Here is a 14,459-nt window from a genome sequence, read left to right on the forward strand (position 1 = left end):
GTAATAAGAACAGATGGGCTCTGCTTCGTATCAGAGACCGATTTCACGTGTTGGACTGCGGGTGTCGCGTATGAGTTCCTCTTGAGGGAGTATAAATAGGTGCCGTGCGCAAATATCGCGGTCGTTGCTACCGAGACGTGCCACAAAAGCAATTCGCGAACTCAAGTCGAATGGCCTAATCCGCGTTTGGCGATGTCTTAATTTTATGTCTCTTTGTAGTTGCACGTAAGACTGATTCATAATCTCCATTTTCTCTTGCCTTATTTACTTTTCCAAGACTAACTTCAAATAATATGAATCCACGAGGAAAAAAGCTTAATTAAACATATGTAAATTGTTTTAAAATTTATATTATTAATTTATTATTAGTAGACTTTAAAATCGAAAAGCTTATGATTCTCTTTATTATTACAAATTATTTCTATGGTTCAGAATGTTGAATCATATTTATATACATTATATTTTTTTTCTAAAGAAAATTATAAAGGTCTATCTTCGTTTATTCATTTAAACTTGTTAATGGTTGATTTTTTTGTTAGTTAAAACAAATTAAATATAGTTTTTTTCGTGTGGTAAGACTGTATTATATTTTGATAATGGCAAATTCCGTAAAAAGAATAAAATATTTGGAAAAATTGATAAATAGTTTAAAAGAATATTTTTTGGTTTAATATATATTTATTTTTTGCTGAAACATTTATGTATCTTTCAGTTAATTAATAAGCTTTCGCAACGTTTCAAGCTGGTTCAGTTGCTAAGATATTTAACATTCGGAATGAAAAAAATTGTATTCGAGCACTTACTTGCCGAGGAAAAAAATCAATTCCAAATTAGTCGAAGAATCCCTGGGTGAAAGGAACGACAAGAGTAGCAGGACATCCCGTATACGACTTGTTGCTCACATCGACCACGATGCCAGGTTCATCAATCACGTACTTTCTCAGTTTGTTGTTTCTTGATTAAAACGAAGGTAGTAGCACAATGAGCTATTATTTCGTATCTCCTCAATCGCTGATGCCAGACAATTGATACTGTTTTAATAGAATTATATATGATATTATTTAATAATTATTTAACAGATTTTTTCTAAATATACAGAATGATTAAAACAACAGAATGATTTATATGGTAGATTTGTATACTATATCAATTAAACTTTTGATTAATTTTATTGAAAAAAATAATACTCCAACAGAAATTAATGTTTAAATCAAATATCTAGAAATAATCGCGTTTGATTCCTAACATATTGATTGAAGTCAACATTGAAGAGATATTGAGTACTTTTGTGATCCATTCATTTTATATATATATATATATATATATATATATATATATATATATATAGGTATCATTACATATATCGTTTACTTAATGAATTGATTCGATGTTATCTCGATTCGCCGTTATCTCTATTATTTCTTTTTTTATTCCGACATCGTTTCGATGACATATTTCCGGCGTTGGAAATGCGGGTTGTGACCGCTCGACCAGGAAAAGACGTGGTTCCCGATTGTTTGTGTGTCACGGTGCCGCTTCTAGCGGTACACGATGTATGTATACGTATATTGACAAGTTATTGTTATGCGACAGCCGTTTTCTTACATTGAATCGACCCGTCACTTGCTCCCGTGCTCTTTCATCTGCAAACCAATGCCTCTCGTGCGTCAAACCAAATAAATAACTGGAAATGAGTATCGCTCGAGAATAAATTTTCATATTTTCTGAATATCAACATATTCAGTTTTCTTCCTGCAACTTTATCATTGTTGAGACGCTCTTTCTCCTCAGTCTTCTAGAGATGTTGGTATCACTTTTTTTTTAATGCAATTATTCATCATTATTTTTTTCACATCCAGCTTGATATAACGGCGATAAGAATTTATCCGTAAACAACATTTATTTTCTGTTGATAAAATTAAATTATTGATGAAATTTATTTTATTAAATACATTTTTTTGTTAACCGGAAAAAAACCGATAAGGAAAAATATTTAAATTGCCAAATTATTTTATTTTATTATTTAGTAATAATTAATAAAATTAATTTAAATGTGATAAAATAAATTATTGCTACATAGATGGATCTTTGAACGTAAATGAACAGGACAAAAGCTTGTTAAGAAAAGGACATCAGAATCTGTCACTTTACATGTCCAAGTCACTCTCTCGAATTGTGCTATCCTTAATTTTACATGTCATTAACATAACGAAGTAAATGCCACCCTACGTTGCACTTCAACATGCAATCATTCCTCACAGAATATCAGCAAATATATCGGCTTCATCGTTTTCGCTAAACCGAATGAAAGTTACATCGTATCAGTGATGATTTCCGGATCTTGCTGTTGACCCGCAGTGTTAATGGTGAAGATTCGCGATGGTTGATGATCTCGATCGTCGCGTAGACGATACGTTATCACGTGCTGTCGTCATCAGTTAAATACGGGACGAGAAAAGATGGAAACACGGATAGAAATAGAAAAGTAAGAACTGAACAACAGATAAATCTGTTCTCTATCTTCTCTGTGCGTGGGGAATCCGAGAACCTGCGAAGTAGCCGACTATTCGAATGAAAACAAACAGTTAACGATCGGACGGTTGGTTTCTCTAAAATCCGCAAAATATTTATAGATCGCAGCTGCGATCACGGCAATATAAACGTATTCCGCCAGGCTATACGCGAGTTTTTAGAAATATCATTTGGATCTCGCAGATCTGCGGCTCATCCACATCTCGAGATTCACAAATTCCAATTGGCTCTTTATTTCTTATTATAGAGGAATTTTTTTATTTTGTAATTACCCTTGTACCCTTTTTTTATTCTTCCAATTAGATTATAATTGCATTCTCATATGCGTACATTTCCTCTCATCCGTATCCGATTTCGGGATCTCCCTTGTGCATCAACTCTGCACGCAGCCCCTCACGATTGCAGCCCCACATGTCTATGACTTAATAGTAATTTTAAGCGGCACCTCCCCCTCAGAAACCCGTATCCTCGATCTTCGGTACCCCAAAGTCGTTAAACGGAGTTCCATAGGAAATGTGCGACGCGGCGCGAACAGCTGTGAAAATTGACTTTTCGGCGAAGCGTAAACGCCCGTTTGCTTCGTAATTCCGTCGACGGATGTCTTGTTCCAGCCGCGATCCCTGCGGTTTTGACGGACGAAACCCTTGATTTACTCAACACCCTTCTCGTCTTCACGTCCGGTCTTGCCTGCCACCGAGCCCTTAAGTATATTTACTTGGGATGGACATACGTTGTGTTCTCTTCAGATATCCTTGACAGATATAAACTCTGATTCTCCGCATTCAGAGAAAACAAAATAGTTCTGCCAACTACAATGCAATGATAAAAATTTAAATATCCGCAACTAGTTTTATAAAATTATGAGAAAATAATTTCAAAAATTATTAAAATATACTGACTTAATTAAAAATTTAATTAAAATATTTTAAATATAATTATTAAAATTAACTAATTATTAAAATATACTGATATAAATGTAATGTTGGATTTTCATTAGTTATATGTAACCATTAAATAATAATAGTAAAATAACTATATATATATATGTATATAAGTTAATAAATATATATATAAGTTAAATAAATTTCATAGAATAGGCTGTGAAAATTATATTTTTTTAGTGTAGACAAACATTTCTATAATAAAATTAGTCGTTATATCATAATGACACATTTTTTAAGTACATTTTTTAATGAAACTATTTTACATTCCATTTACTGTTTCCATTTGATTACTACTTTATTCTATCATTTCATTTATTACAAACTTTTAAAATTGCTGTTTATTTTCTTAGCTTGTCAATTAATTTATTTTTCTCATCGCAACTTTAATGCATAGTTGATACTATTTCTCTTTATTTTTTGGCATTATTGTTCTTAAATTATTTAAATATCTTTCTCAAAGTTTGAAGTTTATGATTGAAGCAGCACACTTTTATACTTTGATCAGTATCACTTTGAAAAAAAAGACAAGTATAACTTTTGAAGAAAGAGATCTTTTAGAGAGGTCTTTTAGAGACATTATCACCGATTCGACTTGGCTCCACTTTAATTTCTCCGTTATTTTTGTTGTTACAGATATCGCTATGGATTGGTCGGATCACGCACTTTGGTGGCCGGCACGAAATCACTGGTTGACCAGAACACGCAGCACCCTGGACCAGTATGGCGTGGCGGCGGATGCGCTGCTGCATTTCACGCCGATGCACAAAACTCTGAGAGTACAATTGCCAGACATGCGATGCCTCGACTGCCGCGTCGACTTTTCCGTCAAGACGTTCAACGCGGTCATCAATTTGTGCAAGGAACTCGGTGAGTCGCGAACCTATTGACATCGTTTAAAGAAGCGCGATAGAAACGAACGAACGAACGAACGCGGCGCAAGTCAATCAAGCCAGCGTGTCTTCGTTAACGACAATTATGAGGAAAAGTACGAGAAAAGGAATGTACAGATGTCAATCGCGATTAATATTATAAAATGTAGATAGTACAAGATATACTTAATCAGAAAATTTTCGCGTCTTACATTTTACAGCGTCCTTCGACAAGAAGAAAATTAATTTCGAGTAAAAACGCGAGAGATACTAGGTATATATTTCAACATGGTATTACGTAATCTGTTTTGTAACATTAGTCTGGCTAGTTTCTATGATTATCTAAATGACTTTACGTCACTTTGTCTTTTTGGTAGCGAGCCGATTGAACAAGAAATCTTCTCAAATTACGAAATCTTTTGTTATGACCGTTTCACAGCACATTACAAATTTATGAGTATCATTAATAAAATGACAATCAATTTAACTTGAGATATTAGTATTTTATTTTAGCTTCAGTTTGCGATTGTGTTTCAAGTCCAATAAATCGAATCAGCATACAATTTAACTGAAAAATGTACTTGCAAAAATTTGCTTATAGATATTATTAAGCACCAAGATTCGCTTCGATCAAGATAAAGATTCTTTTTTCTATTTGAATTAAAATTGATGATCAAAATTTGTGACCGTCTACTTTGAAATTTTAAATATACAACTTTCGTTAAATACATTCTGCGCTGTGGCTGTATGTTTTTCATTATTTTATATATTTATATCATTAAATTACCTCTACAAGTTCCTTAAATTTGATTTAAAATTTATTTTACTTACAAATTATTACTTATAAGTTATTATGAATATATTTTATTTACAAGTTATTATGAATAAATAAATGGCAAACATGTGAGTTCTATCGTGCCAAGCACATCGTAATTTCGAGATGGACAAGCGCGTCAGCGGTAATTATAATATTACACGTAACGAAATAAAAATGATAAGGTTGTTTGTCACGCGAAGGTCGCATAAACCGTCACGGTTGTCGATTCGCCATTGCGGTGAGCTCGCTTTTTTTAATCAAGGAAGTGGGTTAACGCGATAATTCCCTCGCGAGGATAAAACTGACTCTCGAATAGAAGGAAGTACCGTCAGAGATACGAGCTTATCGTTCTACTAATGACCTAAAAAGTAATTCCGCATTTGCGAGAAATATCGCGTTATAACATTGTTTAAAGCAACGCGATTGCTGTCTACTCGAGCTTGTCTCAATCTCACCGTAGCTACTGTGTGGTGCTACTGGTTTTTTTTATACTTCTACCGGTTATTCTATTCTAAATAGATCGACAGTATGAGATCGGTGTGTCATATTCATAAATAAACTCCAATGCGTTGCATATAATCTTTGTCTTACTCCATTTCCTTATAAGAATATATCTAGAGGGAATGAATATCATGACTGTGTTTTTACTTCGCCTTTGATTCCTCGTGCGGAAGCAAAGGAGACACGAGTCTCTATCTCTCTCCTCAATCTAATGATCTTGACTAATATGAAATTAATTAACATACAAGTTTTTCGCGATTACTGTTGCAGGCATTAGACACCCAGAGGAGCTCTCATTCTGCAAGCCGCTTGAACCGAATCACCTGAAATACAATCTGAAAGATCTGCCGACCAAGAAAAAAGTCGAGCATCAAAAGAATGGGCACTGGAACGTATCGGCCGATACGAATACTTTCATCCCGGCCAGCCAAAGTCCCAGGGGATCTACGGGAAGCTTAGATCAATCGAGCCCATTCATGTGCGCGCCGGTTACGCCCAACAACAGAAATCACAGCACGCCGATCAGCTCTCCCGTCTCGGTAAACTTACCATACAAGCGAGATCTTTCTTAACCCATTCATTTATATGGCTAAATGTTTAGAATTATGAAACAAAATATTATTACCATCTTTATATTTGCGAAATGTATATTAATTTCTTTTAGTCTTGTATATGTGATTATAAAGATTTTAAACTTGTATAGATAGCACATATCTTTTAATATATATAATATAGTATATAAAATCTTGGTGAAATAGGTATTATCATTTTTTTATTTCTTATCATTTGATTTGGTGATAAAAATTATTATAAATACAATAAGAATTTGCAAAGTTACAGCTTTCTTGACATATTTTATTTATTTTATTTATTTCAAGTAGATTTATTGACTAATAAAAATAAGAAAGAAGATTTTGTTATATATAATGAAATATGTATAAACTTTGTAGCAAATTATTATACATAATTGCACCACAAAAATAATCCTTAAGCAAAAAATTCTTAAACGTTTCTAAAACTTTTATGAATCATTATTTGTCAATGCACAAGAGTATAAAAAAATATTATTTTGTAACTATTAATAATTCGGGAATGAAAGGATAAAAAAATGTGACTTTTTGGAGCGTATTACGATATATTGAACAAGAAATTAGTTCCAAATAATGTAGACATAAAGACTAATTTTCAGTCACGTCGCAATTATTTTTACAGCATTGCGTCAATGCATTTTGCGAATACTTGCAAATTTCCAGCATACCGGCACATGGAAAAGGAACAACAATTCATCAGGCTTCGGCAGTACCGGTTCCTTCAACGCCAATAATAGCACGATGAGTCTCGAGGCGTTAAACGGTGGGCTGACAGAATCCTTGGCGCAAAGTCCGACGTCGATCTCACTAGAGGTGCGAGTAAAGTTGATCAGGCCGAAGAGCCTGATCGAGAGAGCGAGAATGAACGTCAGCTGGCTGGATTCCTCTCTGTCGATCATGGAACAGGGTATCCGCGAATTCGACACACTTAGACTGAAGTTCAAATTCTACTCCTTCTATGATCTGAATCCGAAAACCGATGCAGTACGCATCAACATGATTTACGAGCAAGCCAAGTGGCAATTGCTCGCAGAGGAGATCGACTGCACCGAAGAAGAGATGCTGATGTTCGCGGCGCTTCAGGTATTCAAACGTTGTATTCTTGAAAATAACACATTGATCAATGACTATATAATGAGCAGTCGTGATTAAAATTCTTAAAACGTTTGTAGAAAATGTTTATACTATTAAATGACATAGATGGCTAAAGATAACAACGTAAACAAGTGTTCTGTTCGACAATCTTAGTAATCGTATTATACAATAATTTATCACATTATTCTTATAATAATAAAAATTCTATTATATCACACATGATAAGATATATAAAACTCACTAAACAGGCAACGCATTAAACGTTTACAGAATTATTTAATAAGACAATTCGAATAGAACTTTGATTTTGAATAAGTTGCGAAATGCATTCCATACTCTCAAATATTTCTTTTTGTTGAAATCTACAAAACCATATAAAATTCATTTGAATTCCAATCGTCCCACCTTCCACGAGAACCAACATGGAAATTTGCTTATAAATATATGATAGATGCAAATGTATCGTGCAGGCGTGGTCGATAGAGACATTAGAATACATTCGTATCTCGGTTTTTGATATTCTTTCCATTCTTTGTAACTATACGACTCACCATGCTGATTCGGTTCTCGCCCATCTTAATATATTTATGCCGCACCATTGCGAGGGACAAACCCCACGCGACGCATAATCATGCAAATAGCCGCGTCCTTGAACCGATTGCTTCGCCAGCCGGTGTTCCACCATAGTCGCCATGCGACAAACGACCAAGAAAGGATGCGATCATCTCGCCTCGACCCACAAAATATGTTTTGTACTTCTTATATACCTACTGTCCCCGTCCTCACAATGAATGATGAACAGAGAGAGGAAAAAATGAAAGAAAAAAATTACAATTGATGTTACCTGCGCTTCTCCGTTACAGGTACAAGTGAATCTTCAGGCGAGCGTACCGCAGCCCACGTACGACAGCAACGGAGCAACTTCGCCTGTTGAAGACGACATCGATGCGGCCTTGACGGATCTACAGGTGACTTTGGAAGGCAGCAACATCAGCAACGGGCCTAGTGATATCACGCAGGTGCCCGAGCTCTGTGACGAGCTGCGTTTCTTTAAACCGAAACGTTTCACATTGAAGGCCTTCAAACGTTATTGGTTTACGTGCCGCGATCTTCAGCTCAGGCTTTACAAGAGCAGGGAGGAGGCAGGCGGCTCGGAGTCGCCAGTCTACGTGATCAATTTGCGCGGCTGCGAGGTCACGCCGGATGTGCATTTGTCGCAAGGTCGCTACGGAATCAGACTGGAGGTTCCCAGTGCCGAAGGCATGACTGAGATGTGGATAAGATGCGACAACGTAAGTGGATTAATTTGAGTTAACGTGGCGTATCGTTGCCAACATTATTCAATTAATCGTTCTTAAACGTACATTAATACTTGCCATATGTTGGCGTTTGGCCACACGTCAACAAATATCGTTAATACACGTGGCGGCGAAAACGAATGAGTTCTCACGAGTTTAAGCTTCACAAAGTAAAAACTGTAAGACTGTGTTCCAAAATTCACCGGTAGTACTGAAAATCTATGTATGTAATCTAGTAACGTAAATGATAGGATTTTCAGCGCTGATTTTGGAACACAATCTAAATATTAAAACTTATTCAATATACAGATATTCGCATTTGAGCTTGATTCCATTACCATTTTTTATCATCCCAGGAACAACAATACGCAAAATGGATGGCTGCGTGCAGATTAGCGGCTAAAGGCCGTACCCTCGCCGACGCGTCTTACGAGAGCGAGGTCAACAGTATCACAGCTTTCCTACAACTGCAGAGGCCCGCGCCCGCGCCAGCCATCAATCCGAATGCTTTGGATATTGTACCGGAAGACTATGTCGCACCTCGATTCGCGAAGAAATTCAAAGGAAAGGTAATAAATCGTTTGCATTCAAATAAATCTTCATGATTGAATAATGAACTACCATTGTACTGATACTTCTTTTCTTCACGTAGTTGGTTCAAAGGATCTTGGAAGCACACGCGAACGTTAAAGACCTGCCCCTTGTCGAGGCGAAGCTGAATTATATCAAAGCCTGGCAGTCCTTGCCGGAATATGGTATTTCGCTCTTCGTCGTGCGGTTTACTGGTAAGAGCAAGGATGAGCTACTAGGTATCGCCAATAATAGGCTAATGCGGATGGACCTTCACACTGGCGATCATTTAAAGACTTGGAGGTATAATACTATGAAGGTATGTATTCATTTACGTGTCCTCTCCTATAGATTTTAATTCATGAATATTCCTTTAATTTGATAAAAATGTAATGTTGAAAATCGAAAAGTGACAATAAATAATTTTTGCACAGAAAAATCATTTGAAATTGACTAAAATCTGTAATTTAAAAAACTTAATAAAGAATATATCTCTGAATAAAAGATGAAAGTGAACGATCTCTTTTATAGGCGTGGAATGTTAACTGGGAAGTAAAACATATGATGGTACAATTCGAAGAAGAGAATATCATTTTTGAATGTCAATCAGCGGACTGCAAAGTTGTCCATGAATTCATAGGAGGCTACATTTTTCTGTCGATGCGTTCGAAGGAGGCGAATCAAACATTAAACGAAGACTTGTTCCACAAATTAACTGGTGGATGGGCTTAATGACTTGCAGTACTGCAATGAGTGCATGAAATCGAAACAGGTTCTAACATTCTGAGAAGCGATGATGAGATGCACTCTAAGCATTACCTACATACGTCGCGCTCGTTATGTGCCTGTTCAAGGACCGACGTTTTTGCATGCTAGTACATTTGTAAAAATACTTAAATCTGGTCGTATTTATCACATTTTAACACTAATATGCTGTAAATAAAATATTTTGTTCCATCTATGCGCGAGCGGAAGAGTTTTAGCGATTAGTTATTTTTATTCGACAGGAGGCTACTTCAGAATGTTTACCAATGTGTTTACCTTATTTACAAGGTATACTAACAGTGTTGACAACCGTTATAATCATGGCCTCTTTTCCAGGAAAAAATAATCCGTTTTCTATATTTACAATGATTTTATAAATAGATGTTTGTGAAACTATTTTACAAAGATATACTTTTATACGAAACTTTTTCTAGAGGAATCTATCGCCTTGAATAAATATCGAATTTAGGAACAAATATGTCAAGTCTGCACAAATAAAAAATCTACAAAACATATCGTGATATTGGGCAACACTTTGTAACAAAGAAAAAAAAAATCGATTTTAATCCTTTAAGGAAGCATGAAATCACCATAGAATAAAACCGTCCGTAGTTTCGAATAGTTCATATACGGCCGTAAATCTTGAAAATTCAATTAGCGATTTCTTTTATGTCTAGAGACTTATTTCTTGTAATCCTCCCTCTCATAATGCGTGTCAGTGTCCTCTTCAGTATCCCAAGGTGCTATACTAACCGAGCTCGACTTTACAACGCAAGAGATCGAATCGTGTAAATTATTTGTTATTTTAATGTAAATTAGATGTAGAAGAAGAAATATATCACATGTATCTTTATATATTACATTCATAGGAGATATCCCGTTATATGTGTATGTAACCAAAAAAAAGTATAGTTTTGTATATTACTAGGCAGTAACTGTACAATAAACTTATTAATGTATTTGACAAATTTTTTAATTTCTATTCTGTATCTATCATGCCATGAAATTGACAGCATATGATAGTCGGACAATTTGTAGAAAAATATAGAAATTAATTATTGAATAATATTTAACGTTAATCGATTAAATTTTCCTCGTATTCGACATGTGGTTTGTATCGAATTATTATAGACGTCTTTATTTAGCAACAATACGTTAACATCCGTGTAAGTTTCATTGGTCGTGCAATCAAATAAAAAATTAAAAAATATATTAGTAAAGACAAGTGTAAACGTCTTCAAAAACGATAGTTTGAAATTGTTAGTCACTGTAATCTCATATTTTGATTATATAGCTTGTCAATGTATCGATTGATTCTTTTTGCGAATCTTCTTATCCCACGATGATAGGCTGTGGATCTTTCCTTGAGGTATTTACCATCTTCGAGGACGGTTGAGTCTGATTTTCCGAATTTTTTAATGCGGGTTGTGCCCTCGTTACGACAGGTACGTTTCCGGTTCCCGACCCGCCCAGGTTACCGCCTCCACACATCTAATTACATAGGCGACAAATCGTTACGCTTCTTCAAAATAATTATTGCGTGGAATGTTGCAATTATTCCTCGGACTTATTGTAAATTCCATGAATAATTGCTCGTTTAAAAGTAAACTAATCTTTGTAATTTTATACGAAAATCCATTGTTTAGGAACCTTGACTGTCTATTGCAAATGTCGTTTATGTTCATCAAGATTCCTGGTTTCTTACTGAAGATGAATCGGATTATGACAAGTAATGTAAATTTATCTTTACACATCAAGATAAATTAGCCTTTTTTTGCATATTGTAACTATTACATTTTTTAGCATATATTGAAAACTTTTTCTAATTGGATTAATAGATAACTGTAATAAATTATTTTAAGTTGCAATTTCATCAAAGATTTGTAAATCGAATTATATATTCAGTTATTATCGAAAAACAAATAAAAAAGGAGATCCCTCTGTATACTTTATATATCAATTTTCTAATATAAATATTTATTAAAAAAATTATTGAAGATGGATAAATTTGTATAAAAAAAAGCTTATATATAATATATAAAAAATTCGTATAATTTCTCGCTTTTGTCGACATAATCCACTGTAGAGACCAAGAACCTTGAATGTAACGCTACTATTATATTGTTTATCGTAACCGGGGTATGACTCGGCGGCGCTGAATGGACGAGTCTTCCGGCAAGGAAGCCTGTTCTATCCTTCCTTGCTCTCACCCACTCATGGCCTAGCACCCTCTCGAGCGTAAGTCTGAGAGTGATGTCCGGTTCGAGGATCTGCCGGACGATGTTCTTCGCCAGCGTGGACACGGTGTCGCGGACGCGGGACCTGAACACCCAATTGCGCGATATCTGGTCTTTGAGAAGCTTCGGTAGATTCTCGTCGTCGAACGGCATCGTTCCGTTCAACATGATGAAGAGGATAATACCGAGCGACCAAACGTCCGCCAATTTCGGATTGTACGGAGTACCGGCGACGACCTCGGGCGCGGCATAGGCCGCCGAACCGCAGTACGTTTGACTGAGAACCCGCCTGCCCTCGTGGTCCATGCAGAACCTGGCAAAACCAAAGTCCGCCAATTTCACATTGAACTTCCGCGAGAGCAATATGTTCTCGCACTTGAGATCCCGGTGGGCGATATTCTTGCTGTGCAGGTAGTGCAAGCCGGACGCCATCTGACGAAACCACAATCGCGACTGTTGTTCCGGCACTACGCCGTTACTCTTCACAAAATCCAGAAGATCGCCATTATCGGCGTAGCGCATGAAGATGAAGACGCGCGGACCGCGTTGCAAAATGCTGTGCACCTGTGCTCGACCGGATGATGCGATTAAGATTGCTGATGCGTTAATGGCAGAATTGGGCAATTACTAATCGTATTAAAAAACTGATCCTTTATCACCTACATAACTTTATTATAATAAAGTTCCAAGAATCTCCTGTCGTGCTTGAAGTTACTTTCAATATCGTTAAGTTCTATTTTATTCATGTATTGTAAAATAATGATGTAAACTATGTTTGCTCGTTTGAGAGAGGATTGCTGATTGAAGATTCTTGACCTTAGTCAGTTTTGAAAGAAAAGAGAAAAAGTACGTAACGTGAATTTCCACCAGAATTGTTCCTCTCTTATGAATCATGAGATGAGCGGAGATTATTCTTACTTGAATGATATGCGGATTTTCTATCTTTGTTAAAATCTCAAGCTCGCGGGGAAAGAACTTGTCTAAGAAATCGTCTGGCGCTTTCTCCTTATCAAAGATCTTACAAGCCAGACGCATCTTTTTCGAGCTCGTTCCATCAATATACTCTGCCAGATGGACGGTTGCATAAGAGCCCTGAAAGAGATGTCTAATTTAAAAAATAAATATTCCCACCTCATAGTTTTGTACAATATAATGACACAAAGAATCTTTTAACTTGATCCACCTCGTGGAGCCTGTAAATAAATATAAATTAGAAAATAATCAAGAAGTTGATTAAACGTTGGTTGAAATGAATCACTTATCAAAAGAGAGACAAATAAAAAGGAGATCTTCCTATATATTTTGTGTTATATAAATTGAAGAAAGCACTAGCTACAGTGAGAAGACGCAGAAAGAAGACATGAAGTGTTAAAAGGAATAAAAAACAAATGAAACGATGAACAACCTGTCCGATCTTCTTGCCTATAAGATAGCCCCGCTGCTCAAGAGCGTTCACCTCCGAGTTTCGAGGGCTGAGTCGCTTGGCCATGCCAATGATCCTTCATTGACCCCTCATCACTGACCCTTCCCCTTCCGAGGACGGGTAGTTAGTTGAGTCTTCGATCGTCTTCTCACCCCGACAAGTGGGAAATGCTTACAGACTTACAGACACTGGGAATTTCTCTATCTTGCTCCGTTCGTGTTCACACACGTTATTTCTCGGTCGGCAATGACAAGTTTCGTTGACGCGATTTTAGCGGTACATGAAGCATCACCGAGTACCACAATGGAATGATGTCTCACTACTACGTCGACGCTTACGGCGACAATGCGGATCCGTTCGGTCATTTGAGGCGATTGCGAGCACTAGAATTTTGGACCAGCTTGTGCCTGGTGCAACGGAAGGAAGGTAAGGATCTGCGTCTCATTCGAGCGCAGCCATTATATTTGGAAGTGAAAAACAATCAACACGTGAGATCGATCATGCGTGCGGATCTCTGATAACTTCTCACCGCGCAGTCATGAATCGCGAATCAATTTTTGGACAATGTTTACCGGTTACTCCATTTCTTTCCCATAGCACATTTTATCCAAGAGATATCCTGGAAACATTCTTAAGACATAGGGACGTTTTTAGGACGTTCCTTGGCGATCAGTGCTATATGGATTCGTACAAAAAACACTATTGCTATTAATTTCGTCTAAGTGCGATTTATTTCATTACTTGTAACTACATTCTTGAAGAATATTGATATAAGACTATCATTAATCATAATTTTCATAATCGTTCATTATATGATT

The 14,459-nt window shown here is 36.2% G+C and overlaps 2 protein-coding genes across 2 annotated transcripts in view; one reads left to right on the forward strand and one right to left on the reverse strand.

Moving 5' to 3' along the window:
• Positions 1-10,949, forward strand: part of LOC105151626 (unc-112-related protein) — a 46,003-nt gene extending 35,054 nt beyond the window's left edge. The window contains exons 2-8 of the mRNA XM_011065448.2: positions 4,110-4,343; positions 5,934-6,202; positions 6,917-7,336; positions 8,212-8,640; positions 9,003-9,215; positions 9,299-9,535; positions 9,748-10,949. Of these exons, the coding sequence (XP_011063750.1) occupies positions 4,110-4,343; positions 5,934-6,202; positions 6,917-7,336; positions 8,212-8,640; positions 9,003-9,215; positions 9,299-9,535; positions 9,748-9,948 (2,003 nt within the window). The 3' untranslated portion in view covers positions 9,949-10,949. The remainder of the gene's footprint in view (positions 1-4,109; positions 4,344-5,933; positions 6,203-6,916; positions 7,337-8,211; positions 8,641-9,002; positions 9,216-9,298; positions 9,536-9,747) is intronic.
• Positions 10,818-14,229, reverse strand: Tssk (Testis-specific serine/threonine kinase). The gene is made up of 4 exons (XM_011065449.2): positions 13,624-14,229; positions 13,137-13,310; positions 12,117-12,782; positions 10,818-11,472 (listed from the first exon to the last, which is right to left on the reverse strand). Exons 1-4 carry the CDS (start codon positions 13,705-13,707, stop codon positions 11,314-11,316), a joined length of 1,083 nt encoding a protein of 360 aa, XP_011063751.1. The 5' UTR covers positions 13,708-14,229; the 3' UTR covers positions 10,818-11,313.
• Positions 14,230-14,459: the final 230 nt, after the last annotated feature.

The sequence above is a fragment of the Acromyrmex echinatior genome, chromosome 2 (genome assembly GCF_024713525.1).
Source record: "Acromyrmex echinatior isolate Ae372 chromosome 2, ASM2471352v2, whole genome shotgun sequence".
Classification (NCBI taxonomy): Eukaryota; Metazoa; Arthropoda; class Insecta; order Hymenoptera; family Formicidae; genus Acromyrmex; species Acromyrmex echinatior.